Below are 16,198 nucleotides of genomic sequence, written 5' to 3'. Positions count from 1 at the left end.
AGTCTGACAGTACTCAACCACCCATTCATCTGTGACAGTCTGACAGTACCTAACCACCCATTCATCTGTGACAGTCTGACAGTACCTAACCACCCATTCATCTGGGACAGCCTGACAGTACTCAACCACCCATTCATCTGTGACAGTACCTAACCACCCATTCATCTGTGACAGTATGACAGTACCTAACCACCCATTCATCTGTGACAGTCTGACAGTACCCACCCACCCATTCATCTGGGACAGTCTGACAGTACTCAACCACACATTCATCTGTGACAGTCTGACAGTACCTAACCACCCATTCATCTGTGACAGTCTGACAGTACCCACCCACCCATTCATCTGGGACAGTCTGACAGTACTCAACCACACATTCATCTGTGACAGTCTGACAGTACTCAACCACACATTCATCTGACAGTCTGACAGTACCTAACCACCCATTCATCTGGGACAGCCTGACAGTACCTAACCACCCATTCATCTGTGACAGTACCTAACCACCCATTCATCTGTGACAGTATGACAGTACCTAACCACCCATTCATCTGGGACAGCCTGACAGTACTCAACCACCCATTCATCTGTGACAGTACCTAACCACCCATTCATCTGTGACAGTATGACAGTACCTAACCACCCATTAATCTGGGACAGTCTGACAGTACCCACCCACCCTTTTGTCTGAGACAGTCTGACAGTATTATTATCATGTACTGTACTCTTTCTATACCCTCTACTCTGCCCTCTCCCTCACTCTTTCATCCACCCATGTTTTAAATTTAAAAATAAATATAACATTTGTCTTAAAAATAAAATCCACTCACTATCACCCACTCACTCACATAATCCATCAATTAAACTCATGTACTCATTTCTTCCACTTCTCACTATATCATCCCTAATAATATTATGTTCCACTTTACTACCATATTGATCCTGTCGTAGTGTAGATGGTGTTACAGTGTTTCCTGTCCCCCTGTGTGCTTTAGATCCTACAGTATATTGTGTTTTAGATGGTGTTACAGTGTTTCCTGTCCCCCTGTGTGCTTTAGATCCTACAGTATATTGTGTTTTAGATGGTGTTACAGTGTTTCCTGTCCCCCTGTGTGCTTTAGATCCTACAGTATATTGTGTTTTAGATGGTGTTACAGTGTTTCCTGTCCCCCTGTGTGCTTTAGATCCTACAGTATATTGTGTTTTAGATGGTGTTACAGTGTTTCCTGTCCCCATGTATGTTTTAGATCCTACAGAAGCTTGTGTATGAGATGGTGTTACATTGTTTCCTGTCCCCCTATGTGTTTTAGATCCTACAGGAGCTAGAATATGGCCCCTCTGTGGACTGGTGGGCTCTGGGGGTGCTTATGTACGAGATGATGGCTGGTCAGCCCCCCTTTGAGGCCGACAATGAGGATGACCTGTTTGAGTCCATTCTCCACGATGATGTCCTCTACCCAGTGTGGCTAAGCAAGGAGGCAGTCTCCATCCTCAAAGCGGTCAGTGACCTACAGAATACCTACCTGTTCTAATCTGCCCGTATCTCTAACTATCCCTCTTTACTCTCCTCTTTTTCCCCTTCTCCACCTCTTTTCATTTTCTTCATATCTCTTCCTCTCATTTTTCTGCTTCATCTGTTCTGACACCTTATTGTCTCCTACACCTCCCTTTCCTCCTCCTCCCCCTCCTTGTCATTCTTCACCTCCTCCTCTTCCTTTTCCTCCTCCTCCTCATCCTTCTCCTCCGCCTCATCTTCCTCCGCCTCCTTTTCCTCCTCCTCTTCCTCCTCATACTCCTTGTCATCCTCCTCCTCCTCCTCCTTTTCCTCCTCGTCCTCCTCCTCCTTGTCATCCTTCTCCTCATCTTCTTCTTCCTCCTAATACTCATCCTACTCCTCCTTCTCTTCCCCCTCCTTCTCCTCTTCCTCCTCCTCCTCCTCTTCCTCCTCCTCCTCCTCTTCTTCCTAATCCTCCTTGCCATTCTTCTCCTCTTCCTCCTCCTCTTCCTCCTCCTCCTCCTATTATTTCTCCTCCTTGTCATTCTTCTCCTCTTCTTATTCCTCCTAATTCTCTTCCTCCTCCTACTTCTCCTCCTCTTCTTCCTAATCCCACTCCTACTTCATCTCCGCTTCCTCCTCCTCATAATCCTCCTCTTCCTCCTCCTCCTCCTTGTCATCCTTCTACCCCTCCTCTTCCTCCTCCACCTCCTACTAAGCCTCCTCCTCCTGATCCTCTTCCTCCTCCTCCTCCTCCTATTCCTCCTAATCCTCCTCCTCCCACTCCTAGTCATCCGCCTAGTCCTTGTCATCCTCCTCCTCTTCCTCCTAATCCTCCTCCTCTTCCTTCTCCTCCTTTTCATCCTACTCCTGCTCATCCTCCTCCTAGTCCTCATTTTCCTCCTCTTCCTCCTCCTCCTCCTCCTCCTCCTATGTCTCCTCCTCCTTCTCCACCTAATCCTCCTCCTCCTCCTCCTCCTCCTCCTCCTCCTCCTCCTCCTCCTCCTCCTCCTCTTCCTCCTCCTCCTCCTCCTCCTCCTCCTCCTCCTCCTCCTCCTCCTCCTCCTCTTCCTCCTCCTACTCCTTATCATCCTCCTCCTCCTTTTCCTCCTCGTCCTTCTCCTTGTCATCCTTCTCCTCATCTTCTTCTTCCTCCTAATCCTCATCCGACTCCTCCTTCTCTTCGTCCTCCTTCTCCTCTTCCTCCTCCTCTTCTTCCTAATCCTCCTTGTCATTCTTCTTCTCCTCCTCCTCCTCCTCCTCCTCCTCCTCCTCCTCCTATTCTTTCTCCTCCTTGTCATTCTTCTCCTCTTCTTATTCCTTCTAATTCTCCTCCTACTCCTCCTTCTCTTCCTCCTCCTCTTCCTCCTCCTTCTCCTCCTCATCTTCCTCCTCCTACTCCTCCTCCTCTTCTTCCTAATCCCACTCCTACTTCATCTCCGGTCCTAATGGTCACATTACCCAGCCCAATGGCCCTACTGGTCACATTACCCAGCCCAGTGGTCCTAATCGTCACATTACCCAGCCCAGTAGTCCTAATGGTCATTTCTGACCTCTGTATTATCTTAACAATGACCACAGAGCAGACCTGTCTGCACCACTTGACTGTCTCAACCTCTCACTCTTGCTCTTTCACCTCCATTTCTATCTTCCTTGCATTTACTTCATGGCCTCATGATCCCAAGGGGGCCAAAGGGAAAAAGTCAAGTAAGTTTAGTACATTTAATTTTCTTCCTCCTTTATTCATCGTCCTGTTTTCCTGTCATGTAGTTTATGACGAAGAGTCCAAACAAGCGTCTGGGCTGTGTGATCACCCAGGGCTTGGAGGAGGCCATCAAGGTTCATCCCTTCTTCAAGGAGATGGACTGGGTTCTGCTGGAGCAGAAGAGGGTCAAACCACCCTTCAAACCTCGCATTGTGAGTATCAGCACACATAGCCCAGACAATGTAGGGTGAAGTTGCCTGTAGATGCTGATCTTGGTTCAGTTTAGCAGTATCCACACGAATGGTCAAGGTTAGGATTGGGGCAGGGGAAACTGATCCTAGATCTGCACCGAGGGTAGACTTCACCCCTGAGTGTGTCTGAGGTCTTAGGGAACATATCATGCTGTAGGTTTTAGGGCCCCTAATGTTCCACCCTCACCATTATTAACCCCTAACCTTCAGCATACTAAATATCACCAAAGCTTCAATCTTAATAGTATGTTGAGAACTCTGGAACCTACTTTTATTTAACCTTCATATAACATGACCCGGAACAACTCCTGGGCTCTGGTATGGTTATGTGGTTAGGACTTTGCTGATAGCTACTTTATTGAGGGAAAATGTACTTACTATGACTTAGATACACTATATAACACAAGTATGTGGACACCTCTTCAAATTAGTGGATTCAGCTATTTCAGTCACAGCAGTCGCTGACAGGTGTATAAAATTGAGAACACAGCCATTCAATCTCCATAGACATACCTTGGCGGTTCGAATGGCCCTACTGGAGAGCTCAGCTTCTTTCAATGTAGCACCGTCAAAGTATGTCACCTTTCCAGCAAGTCAGTCTGTCAAATTTCTGCCCTGCTAGAGCTGCTCTGGTCAACTGTAAGTGCTGTTATTGTGAAGTGGAAACGTCAAAGAGCAACAACAGCTCAGCCGCGAAGTGGTAGGCCACACAAGCTAACAGAACAAGACAGGTGAGTGCTGAAGCACGTAGCGGTGAAAAATCATTGGTCCTTGGTTGCAACACTCAGTACCAACTGCCTCTGGACGCAACGTCAGCACAAGAACTGTTCATCAGAAGCTTCTTGAAATGAGTTTCCATTGCCGAGCAGCCGCACACAAGCTTAAGATCAGCATGCGCAATGCCAAGCGACGTCTGGAGTTGTGTAAAGCTCGCCGCCATTGGACTCTGGAGCAGTGGAAACACGTTTTCTGGAGTGATGAATTACACATCTGGGTTTAGCAGATGCCAGGAGAATGCTACCTGTCCCAATGCATAGTGCAAACTGTGATGTTTGGTGGAGGAGGCTGTTTTTCATGATTCGGGCCACTTAGTTACAGTGAAGGGAAATCTTAATGTTACAGCATACAGTGAGTGACATTCTAGACGATTCTGTGCTTGCAACTTTGTGGCCACAGTTTGGGGAAGGCTCTTTATTGTTTCAGCATGACAATGCCCCCGTGCACAAAGCAAGGTCCATATAGAAATGGTTTATTGAGATCGGTATGGAAGAACTTGACTGGCCTTGACCTCAACCCCATCGAACAACTTTGGGATGTATTGTAGAATGCTGACTGCGAGCCAGGCCTAATCGCCCAACATCAGTGCCCGCTGTTGTGGCCCAACATGCTGTTGTGGCTGAATGGAAGCAAGTCCCCGCAGCAATGTTCCAACATCTAGTGGAAAGCCTTCCCAGAAGAGTGGAGGCTGTTGTAGCAGCAAAGGGGGGACCAACTCCATATTAATGCCCATGAGTTTGTTATAAGATGTTCGACGAGCAGGTGTCCACATACTTTTGGTCATGTAGTGTATGTGGTTGTCCCATCTAACTATCTGAAGAATGCACTAACTGTAAGTCGCTCTGGATAAGAGTGTCTGCTGAATGACTCAAATGTAAATGACCTGTATAGCTAGATACCTGCTGGGCATGGGGTACTATGAAATACCTAATGGAGTGTGAGGGGAAGGGTATGTCCTGTTTCCATTCACACAGAGAGGGGACGATGAGCACCTCAACGAATCACACAACGTGATCACTCCATCCAAATCTATATGTTAATCAGCCTTGTTTTATCATTACTTTATCAAATAAGGTCTAATTTTTTGGCAGTCATCATCTTGTACTATCTGACTCTCATGCTCCTTCCTTCCTTCCTTCCTTCCTTCCTTCCTTCCTTCCTTCCTTCCTTCCTTCCTTCCTTCCTTCCTTCCTTCCTTCCTTCCTTCCTTCCTTCCTTCCTTCCTTCCTTCCTTCCTTCCTGCTCCTGTACAGAAAACCAAAAGGGACGTGAACAACTTTGACCAGGACTTCACTCGCGAGGAACCTGTCCTCACCCCAGTAGAAGACGCCATTATTAAGCAGATCAACCAAGACGAGTTCAAGGGTTTCTCCTACTTTGGAGGGGAGGAGAATCTGTCCTAAGGCCTGCACACACACCAACACACACACCAACACACACACACACACACACCAACACACAAACAAACACGTATAGACACACATACATTTACATTTACATTTACATTTACATACATGCAGGAACACTGACATACACACGAATTTAAGAACACACATACAAACATACATACATACATGCAAACCCATGTATTTTCTCCCATGCAGACATACAGAATTATAAAATACACACAGAGTAAATTATTACTTTCACACACTCATATAAAACTCTGGCCATTAGGGCCTCAGATTAGTACCAACTTCAAAACCTAAACCAGACCATCTACAGAGCTCTACCAGTATCTGTCTGTATGTCCGTCTGTCCATCAGTGCATGTTTTCTAAGTTACAAACCAATGTAATTCAAGAGTAGGTCAGATAGGAAGCCCATCTACTTTATTATCAAGGTCCTATTGGCTCATCCAGATCAGAGTGGTGGATCAAACCACACTCCTTGTGGTGGAGGGTGGCCCTAGGATTGGCCCCCTGACACTGAATATAGCCTGGCCCTTGCCCCACTGGCCCGGGCTGATAACAGTGATGAAAGCTCCTCACAATCCAGCCCCAGATTGTCACAAGGCCCTTTCCAGTGGACTATGAAATGTACAGGGAATGTTTGTGTGACAGTGTCAACTTTTTGTGTATATAAGGATTTAAAGGTCAGGGGTTATGTGTGCTTTGGGCAGGGGTCTTGTTCGACATGGTCTCCTTACAATAGATCAGACTTTCAACTGTTTCGTCAACCATCCTAGTTCCTCAGTGAGTATATGATACTGAACTAATTATATTATTATATGAATCTGTAATTTCTTAAGCCGTCCTGTACATTTCTCATTGTACTAGAATGTCCTCCTTCTCTGCCATGTTTAAACTGGATGTACGAGAATGTCCTCCTTCTCTGCCATGTTTAAACTGGAAGTACTAGAATGTCCTCCTTCTCTGCCATGTTTAAACTGGATGTACTATAATGTCCTCCTTCTCTGCCACGTTTAAACTGGATGTACTAGAATGTCCTCCTCCTCTGCCATGTTTAAACTGGATGTACTAGAATGTCCTCCTCCTCTGCCACGTTTAAACTGGATGTACTAGAATGTCCTCCTCCTCTGCCATGTTTAAACTGGATGTACTAGAATGTCCTCCTCTGCCATGTTTAAATGCAAAAAAAAACGAATCCATAGAACCAATGATTGTATTTAAAAAAGCTAAAAACCGATTGGTTCTCAGTGTCAATAAAAAGAGAAGCCTGTTTCAAAGTTTCCTCAAGATCAAAACGACGGCATAATTAGAACAAGTCCATGTACAGTACATCAAATGCCCATTGTGTGTAGCTGCAGATCAGTTACATATTGTAGATATGCCCACAGTGTTATGGTAGTCTAGCTTCATGTATTCCAAATGAATGTCATGGGTTTCAATGTGGACGAATGTGCTTGTATGCATGAGTGGGGATGCAACTGAATGTATCGGGTCTGTTTGTGTGTGTGTGTGTGTGTGTGTGTGTGTGTGTGTGTGTGTGTGTGTGTGTGTGTGTGTGTGTGTGTGTGTGTGTGTGTGTGTGTGTGTGTGTGTGTGTGTGTGTGTGTGTGTGTGTGTGTGTGTGTCAGTAAGTATACTGTACGTACGCTAGTTTGTGTGAGTCTGTTTGTGCGTGTGCGACATAGGCAGTGGGTTCATGAGAAGGGCCCTCTTGAAGCTTTAACATTTCATTATGTGTTTTATTCCATTGTGTGTTTTATTTCATTATGTGTTTTATTTCATTGAGTGTTTTATTTTATTGTGTGTTTTATTTCATTGTATGTTTTATTTCATTGAGTGTTTTATTTTATTGTGTGTTTTATTTCATTGAGTGTTTTATTTCATTGTGTGTTTTATTTTATTGTGTTTTATTTCATTGTGTGTTTTATTTCATTGAGTGTTTTATTTTATTGTGTGTTTTATTTCATTGTGTGTTTTATTTCATTGTGTGTTTTATTTTATTGTCTGTTTTATTTCATTGTGTGTTTTATTTTATTGTGTATGTTTTATTTCATTGTGTGTTTTATGTCATTGTGTGTTTTATTTCATTGTGTGTTTTATTTTATTGTGTGTTTTATTTGTCGTGATTTTACTGGATTGTCTTGTTGCTCAGTGTCTGAAATCCTGGATTTCCCTGCTATGCAACAAGACTCACAATCATGTGGGGGAAGGCATCACCAGATATCTGTGTCTTTCCCTCTGTACAGACCACCTTGTATATAGAAGCCTGTGGACTTCTTGGAGAAATAGAGGTATCATCTATTGCATGGTTATGCATATGATGTTATTGTGTATTACTAGAATATGAAAAAGTGACAATGTCCATGTGCAATATTCTATGTCTGTCTGTCTGTTTTTGGTTTCCTTTGCTCTCTTGCCAGGTGTCTTCGCTGTTCATCCTCCCACTGACTCTTGCTGTTGTTCTGTATGGTTTTAACAGTGTATGCATGGCTGTTTTCATTTGCCTGTCGTTAACCCCATTGATAGCCATGTCTATGTGCTTCCTTCAGAGTGTTCCATCAAACCACCTCTCCACCCCTCTCCTTGCCCTCTCTCAACTCTTTTGACGAAAGGTCGACATTTCCTATATCATATCTCTTTAAAAATGTCCACATTTTCTAGAGCATACTTCTTTAAAAAGGTCAACATTTCCTATAGCATATCTCTTTAAAAAAGGTCAACATTTCCTGTAGCATATCTCTTTAAAAATGTCAACATTTCCTGTAGCATATCTCTTTAAAACAGGTCAACATTTCCTACAGCATCTCTTTTTAAATAAGGTCAACATTTCCTGTAGCATATCTCTTTGAAAAAAGGTCAACATTTCCTATAGCATATCTTTTTTAATTAAAAAAGGTCAACATTTCCTGTAGCATATGTCTTTAAAAAGTCAACATTTCCTATAGCATATCTCTTTAAAAAAAGGTCAACGTTTCCTGTAGCATATCTCTTTAAAAAGTCAACATTTCCTATAGCATATCTCTTTAAAAAGTCAACATTTCCTATAGCATATCTCTTTAAAAAGTCAACATTTCCTGTAGCATATCTCTTTAAAAAAGGTCAACATTTCCTGTAGCATATCTCTTTAAAAAGTCAACATTTCCTGTAGCATATCTCTTTGAAAAAAGGTCAACATTTCCTATAGCATCTCTTTTTAAAAAGTAAACATTTCCTACAGCATATCTCCTTAAAAAGTCAACATTTCCTATTGCATATCTCTTTAGAACATTAATATTAGCAAAGCTAGTAAATCTATTGGATTCATGAAGCTTATAGAAACCATCGACCTTCTAATGCATTCAAGCCAAATAACTCTCTGGCCAAGATACTGTATGTGATATTGTAAGCCTACACCAAATCAAGGTAAAGTCAAATCTACTGTCATATTCTGTCAGTAGAACACAAAAAGAACAATGTTGGTTTGTTATGATATTGCAAGTTGTACATTCCATTTTAGAGTAGAAACTTGAAAGTAACTTTCAAATGTTGGATTCATAACAGTAGGACTATTTGCAATTGAAGAGGTAGTGTAGTAGTGATAGTATGACTACTGTAGAAGTAGCAGTAGCAGTTGTTATTGTAGTAGTAGTAGTTATTGTATTGTAGTATTATTAGTAGCATGTATAACAGTGCTAGTGCTACTAGTACTAGCAATTATGCTATGGGGAGCAGGAGTAACTGCAGCAACAGTGGTTGTAGCAGCGTTAATAGGTGACGGTATCATGGAATCAACTGTCAAAAAAGACTGATGCCCCTGCCCCACACACACCACTGCATGAAGGCCGCTCATACACCCAAAGCAATACTGATGCCCCTGCCCCACACACACCACTGCATGAAGGCCGCTCATACACCCAAAGCAATACTGATGCCCCTGCCCCACACACACCACTGCATGAAGGCCGCTCATACACCCAAAGCAACCACACCTTTGAAACAGCTGCACCTATGTCAATTAATCACATGACCCCCAACATGAGAACAGTGTTAAAGAGAGGACATTTGTGTTTTGTTTTGTAAGATGGCAGACACCCGTCCTACTCCGACCCATATGGACGGTGTCCCTAGAGGTCCAAAATGCTCCATGCCAAATCCTTAACTCCAACTTTCTATGGTCCTTCTTTTATTGTGTACTTTTTCAACTGTTTGTAAAAGGAAGAAAACAACTCATAGGAAACTCACTTGTCTGTTGTAAGGTCAGTGAAGCAGATGAATGAGTACAATGTACATTGTTGAAGAAGTACATCTGGCGGAATATTATGTGTTTGTTACATACAGTAGAATAAAAGACACAGCGGTGGGCCACATGCATTATATTACTGTATGTACCTCTGTACATGTAGGGTTTCCTAATGGAGACTACTTCTGTAATAAAAGCATGCTCATTTAACAATATCTATTGGAATGTCTTTTTAATCCAGAACGACACTGATTCTGGGTCTGGGAATCTGGACAATAGTATTGGACTTCTGGTTTCTGTATTGTGAAGCTTTCTATGTACAGTTTGTCACCTGGCTATTTTATTTTGAAGTCCTTTGGCATTCATTACTGTATGTCATTGTAAGCATTTTGGCTGTGGGCCAAAAGGATGTGAATGTGTACTGTTGGTTTTTGGAACTTATTAAATATAATGATGTCAAATCAAATAGTGCATTTGCTTGTTTTAGGGCTAATTTCTGTTCAGTGACAATCAAAATGTATGCAAAAGATACGCAGGTCTCAATGGGACTCCCTGCTACAATAAAGGTAAAAAAGCTCTCTATGAAACACTGTTTACATTGCCAGATTGGGTTGAGTGTATATAGAGTACTGTACAGTGTCCATAAGTGACCACTGTTGGAATGTACTCTGAGATACACACGGTTAAAATGATAACACGATGTGCCATTAATCATTGACTGATGTTGCCACATTTGGGTATTCTTCCCTTTCAAAGCAAATGTTGCATTCCACACTAGTGTCATGGAAACAGAATATTTAGACCAGGGATGGGCAACTTTGATGGGGGTGGGGGCCACAATAAAACGAAACTCCTCATGAGAGGCCGCAGTTGTTCATGGGTCTGCGTACCCACATCCAAAGTTGTGAAGTTCATTTCATGCAATTCTACTCATTTTGCCATGGGGCGAAGAGAAATGTTGACAGTTTTTAACATGAAAAACGGATGATCAATGGACCCCAGCCTGGTTGCTTACTACAAGTTTTGATAGCTGCGGCTAGACTAATTTACCAATCTACAAATTGGCTAATTGAGTGACTGGTAATGCAAAACCACATTTTGAAGTTGCACCTTGTGTATTCTATTACTCTAACTCTCAACAGTAGGCTGAGACTCCTATACCAAACAGCACCTTCTATCTACATTGATCTACTGTTCTGTATCCTAGCATCGCTTCCCTTCCTTATTTTTTCTACAATATTCAGCAAATATGTTTGAGAAGGATGGCAGTTTATATATTAGTTATAATGGGTCACAGTGACCTAACAATTTTTCACAATGTAGTCATTTAGCAGACACTCTTATCCACAGCAATTTATAGGGGCAATTCGGGTTAAGTGCCTTGCTCAAGGGCCTATCAACAGATTTTTCATTAGTCAGCTCAGTGATTTGAACTAGTGACCTTTTGGTTACTGGCCCAACAATCTTAACCGATAGGCTACCTAGTGCCCTCAACTCAGTGAACCTTCAGTTTACTTGTTTAATCCTTGAGGTGAATTATTTGAATCACAAAGCTGTTTAGACAGGCAGCCCAATTCTGATCTTTTGATCACTCTTTGGTCTTTTGACCAATCAGATGCCTGTGCAGCCCATTAACAGTCTGAAGAAAGGTGAAACATCACAGCAGCTGAGGTTTTTATCAATACATTTCAGTCGATTGGAATAGATGATTGTCACAGGGTTGATGTTTTTCTTGTTTATCTCATTTTCTGTCTGTCTTCTCCCTCCCCCTCTTTCACCCTCTCCCCCTTCCACCCCCCACTCCCATCCTCTCCCCAACCTCCTCCAAACCCTTCGCCCTCACCCACCCTCTCCCCCTCCTCCTCCACCCTCCTTCTCCCATTCTCTCTTCCTTCTACTTTCCCTCCCACTCCTCTCAGCTCTCCCCCTTGCCCTCCTCTCTCCCCCTTCTCTCTCTCCCTCCTCTACCCCTCCATTGTCTCTCCCTCCTTTTTCCCCTACCTCCCCTCCCATTCCTCTCATCTCCCGCTCCCTCTCCCTCCTCTCTTTCCCTTCTCTCTCCCACTTCTGTCTGTCTGTTGACACTCTCTCTCCCTCCTCTCTCCCATACAATATATTTTACAGTATTTTTTGCTCATCAAAGTGTCAGTAGTTAAGGACAAGACTATGTATACCACATCTGAAATGTCAAAATAAAAAAATAAACATCTTCCTCAACATTTCGGAATGGGTAAACAAGCAATGTTATCTCAGCCATTGACTAAAACAGTTATTTCTTCAGGAAATTATTTTTTAGTAGAACCATATTTAAAGACAGCAGAGACTAGTGTGGACTTTGAATGCCCCAACTGGCCCCAACTGGCTGGCATGAATGACAGGTTTCCATCACCATACTAGCACATGAACAAATAAAAGGATCGGAGGTTGACATACTTATCTGCACAATGCAAGGCCAATAAGTTCATCACTGACATGTACCTACACAACAGAATGTACAGGGCAAGTCGACTCAAAGGTGTAGACCTACCAGTGACAGTATAAAACAGCGAAACAATCAGTGTAGGGGGTTGGGTTATTTAAGGCGGTTCTACACAGCATTTTCACCAATCACTGTGGTCAGATTGACTGAGCGACTGTCATCGGTCCAGCTGAGGGTAAGAGAGAGAGAGTACGGTGGAACGGGAATTGAAGTTTGAACAGACTAAGGAAACTTTGACGGAAGACCCGACATTATCCAACTTGTGAATTATTTGTAGGCTAAAGCCTGTGTATTGTACCTTTTGTTAATCGGTGAATAAATTTGGCTGTACAATCCTTGGCAGTGTTCTGAGACTGTACAGCTGCCAACTGCTTCTGAAGGACAACTTGTTTATGAAATGGACTGTGCGTAAAGAGCAATTACATTTTCTCTTATTGACTTTCAATAAGTTTCACTGTGTGCGTTTTATGTTGCTTTAAAATTGTTGAGAAAGTGGACTGAGTCGGACTTTCGGGGAAATTGTTACTAAACTTTGCAAAAGAAAACATGACTGCCGATAAGGACAAGAAAAGGTAATGTCGATTTTTGAAATATTTCCTGTTTGGCTTATTTATTCTTATGTTAATACATTATGTTAGAAAGTATAATGTAAAAACTACAATCAACACGTTAAAGGGTAGGGCTATTAAACTATTGTCCTCGCGATCTATGAGTGACATTTCGCAGAAAATTCGCAGAACGGACACCTGCTGCGCTATAATAAAAGCGCACGGTGCGTAACGTGGTAGCCTACAGGCACGCTACTTGACCATTTTGAAGCGCTGCAGTCAAGTTCACTACAGTGCAAAGTTAGCAGTCATAAACGGTGTCACGGTTTGTGGGGGTAATTTTAGATGGTGGTGAATATGTAGCATTATCCATCTTCTTGCAACTCTTTTTTTTTTACATGAAATGAAATAGAAGAATATAATAGTAACCATCAACCATTTTTCATATTGTATTGACCATCATGGTGTAGATTCCACTATTTAAAGCATGATCAATTAGGCAAGGTCGACAAATGCTGTTGATTGAAAATACAGTTTTATTTATTCATACATTGATAAAACATTTGTGTTTTTTTATTTAAGGACCTCACGTTTTGTTTATATTGCAGGCTATGAGCCTATGTTGTATACATACTTGATCATGATAATGGTATTAAACATATTCTACTTGGTAAAAAAGGTAAAACATGTCTTTTCACAATCACAAGAAAAATGTCAGTGCTGAAAATATTTACTGAGGGTAAGTGATCTGTTGTTCTGGCTGTGAAATGAAATAAACATGTATGCATTTCTCTTTGCATGCAGCTCCTTTCTCCATCTTCAAATGAAACAGACACTGTTTCTGTGACCTCTTGTATTTTAGAGTGTGTTAAGTGTGTCGGGCTCATGAAGGGTTGGAAAAACGGCAACTGTTAAACAGACGTAGCACACATTATTTGCTTAACAGAACGTCTCAAACACTCAACCAATAATAAATATACAGTCTATACAGTCCCTCGAGTGGTGAACCGCTAAGGGGAGAGTTTCGTCATCTATAAGAGGGTTTCAGAAGATTCATAGAACTCCTGTAACCTCGACTTTAATCTCAGACCTCAGAGCAAAACTAAATATTAACCCTCGTGACCTCTTCATATGAAGAGAACGGACTAAAACATTCCTTTAACCACAAATATTACCACACACTACTATATAGTGTGTATTGAGTGTTGCCTGATGATGAGCCTGTAGTTCTGAGGTTGACAGTAGAGCCCTTCTCACAGCACACGGTCCCCCAGCCTGTGGACTGGAAACTGGATAACTGTTCACCAGCGTCAGTTTACTCTGCCCACAGCTCAGTGTCTTCAAAAATATATTTAAAATCTTTGAATTCTTAACTCCTTGATATCTCTCTGCCTCCCTAGTAGAAGACAGTGGATTTGTGCATCCTTTAGTTTTGGAGTGTTATCTGTGTTGGGTGCTCTTTCAGTAATATGGTTAGATGGAGACACCATAGCCTCCTGAAGAGAGCACTGTGAGAGTCTAGTGATGAGACGAGCGCCTCTCGGTCTGCTTTCTCAGACACACACTTACAGTGCCTTGCGAAAGTATTCGGCCCCCTTGAACTTTGCAACCTTTTGCCACATTTCAGGCTTCAAACATAAAGATATAAAACTGTATTTTTTTGTGAAAAATCAACAACAAGTGGGACACAATCATGAAGTGGAACGACATTTATTGGATATTTCAAACTTTTTTAACAGATCAAAAACTGAAAAATTGGGTGTGCAAAATTATTCAGCCCCCTTAAGTTAATACTTTGTAGCGCCACCTTTTGCTGCGATTACAGCTGTAAGTCGCTTGGGGTATGTCTCTATCAGTTTTGCACATCGAGAGACTCAAATTTTTTCCCATTCCGCCTTGCAAAACAGCTCGAGCTCAGTGAGGTTGGATGGAGAGCATTTGTGAACAGCAGTTTTCAGTTCTTTCCACAGATTCTCGATTGGATTCAGGTCTGGACTTTGACTTGGCCATTCTAACACCTGGATATGTTTATTTTTGAACCATTCCATTGTAGATTTTGCTTTATGTTTTGGATCATTGTCTTGTTGGAAGACAAATCTCCGTCCCAGTCTCAGGTCTTTCTTCCAGAATGGTCCTGTATTTGGCTCCATCCATCTTCCCATCAATTTTAATCATCTTCCCTGTCCCTGCTGAAGAAAAGCAGGCCCAAACCATGATGCTGCCACCACCATGTTTGACAGTGGGGATGGTGTGTTCAGGGTGATGAGCTGTGTTGCTTTTACGCCAAACATAACGTTTTGCATTGTTGCCAAAAAGTTCAATTTTGGTTTCATCTGACCAGAGCACCTTCTTCCACATGTTTGGTGTGTCTCCCAGGTGGCTTGTGGCAAACTTTAAACGACGGGAACTCCTTCTCTTTGTACACAGCGCATTTACTGTTTGCTCAAAGGTTTTGGAAATAACTATACAACACAGAGAAGGAGTTCCCGTTAGCCATAACTTATACAACAGAGAGAAGGAGTTCCCGTTAGCCATAACATATACAACACAGAGAAGGAGTTTCCGTTATCCATAACTTATACAACACAGAGAAGGAGTTTCCGTTAGCCATAACATATACAACAGAGAGAAGGAGTTCCCGTTAGCTATAACATATACAACACAGAGAAGGAGTTCCCGTTAGTTATAACTTATACAACACAGAGAAGGAGTTTCCGTTAGCCATAACTTATACAACACAGAGAAGGAGTTCCCGTTAGCCATAACATATACAACACAGAGAAGGAGTTTCCGTTAGCCATAACTTATACAACACAGAGAAGGAGTTTCCGTTAGCCATAACATATACAACACAGAGGAGTTCCCGTTAGTTATAACTTATACAACACAGAGAAGGAGTTCCCGTTAGCCATAACTTATACAACACAGAGAAGGAGTTCCCGTTAGCCATAACATATACAACACAGAGAAGGAGATCCCGTTAGTTATAACTTATACAACACAGAGAAGGAGTTTCCGTTAGCCATAACTTATACAACACAGAGAAGGAGTTCCCGTTAGCCATAACTTATACAACACAGAGAAGGAGTTCCCGTTAGCCATAACTTATACAACACAGAGAAGGAGTTTCCGTTAGCCATAACTTATACAACACAGAGAAGGAGTTCCCGTTAGCCATAACTTATACAACACAGAGAAGGAGTTCCCGTTAGCCATAACTTATACAACACAGAGAAGGAGTTTCCGTTAGCCATAACTTATACAACACAGAGAAGGAGTTCCCGTTAGCCATAACTTATACAACACAGAGAAG

At 42.3% G+C, this 16,198-nt stretch overlaps 2 protein-coding genes across 6 annotated transcripts in view; both read left to right on the top strand.

Annotated features, from left to right (window-relative positions):
• LOC118378942 (protein kinase C epsilon type) overlaps positions 1–10,353 on the top strand; it is a 302,141-nt gene extending 291,788 nt beyond the window's left edge. For 2 of the 4 annotated variants that reach the window (XM_052470879.1, XM_052470873.1), the window contains 3 exons: positions 1,311–1,499; positions 3,266–3,412; positions 5,482–10,353. In XM_052470879.1, the coding sequence (XP_052326839.1) occupies positions 1,311–1,499; positions 3,266–3,412; positions 5,482–5,631 (486 nt within the window). In that variant the 3' untranslated portion in view covers positions 5,632–10,353. The remainder of the gene's footprint in view (positions 1–1,310; positions 1,500–3,265; positions 3,413–5,481) is intronic. The other 2 variants (XR_008071101.1, XM_052470877.1) reach the window with 2 other exon arrangements.
• A 2,108-nt stretch (positions 10,354–12,461) lies between these two features.
• LOC118396720 (endothelial PAS domain-containing protein 1-like) overlaps positions 12,462–16,198 on the top strand; it is a 99,950-nt gene continuing 96,213 nt past the window's right edge. For both annotated transcript variants that reach the window (XM_052470847.1, XM_052470844.1), the window contains exon 1: positions 12,462–12,909. In XM_052470847.1, coding sequence (XP_052326807.1) covers positions 12,884–12,909 — 26 coding nt within the window. In that variant the 5' untranslated portion in view covers positions 12,462–12,883. The remainder of the gene's footprint in view (positions 12,910–16,198) is intronic.

This window comes from Oncorhynchus keta, chromosome 2, assembly GCF_023373465.1.
Source record: "Oncorhynchus keta strain PuntledgeMale-10-30-2019 chromosome 2, Oket_V2, whole genome shotgun sequence".
NCBI classification, from domain to species: Eukaryota; Metazoa; Chordata; class Actinopteri; order Salmoniformes; family Salmonidae; genus Oncorhynchus; species Oncorhynchus keta.
Note: the sequence above shows the minus strand (reverse complement) of the source record. Positions and strands in the feature narration are given on the sequence as shown.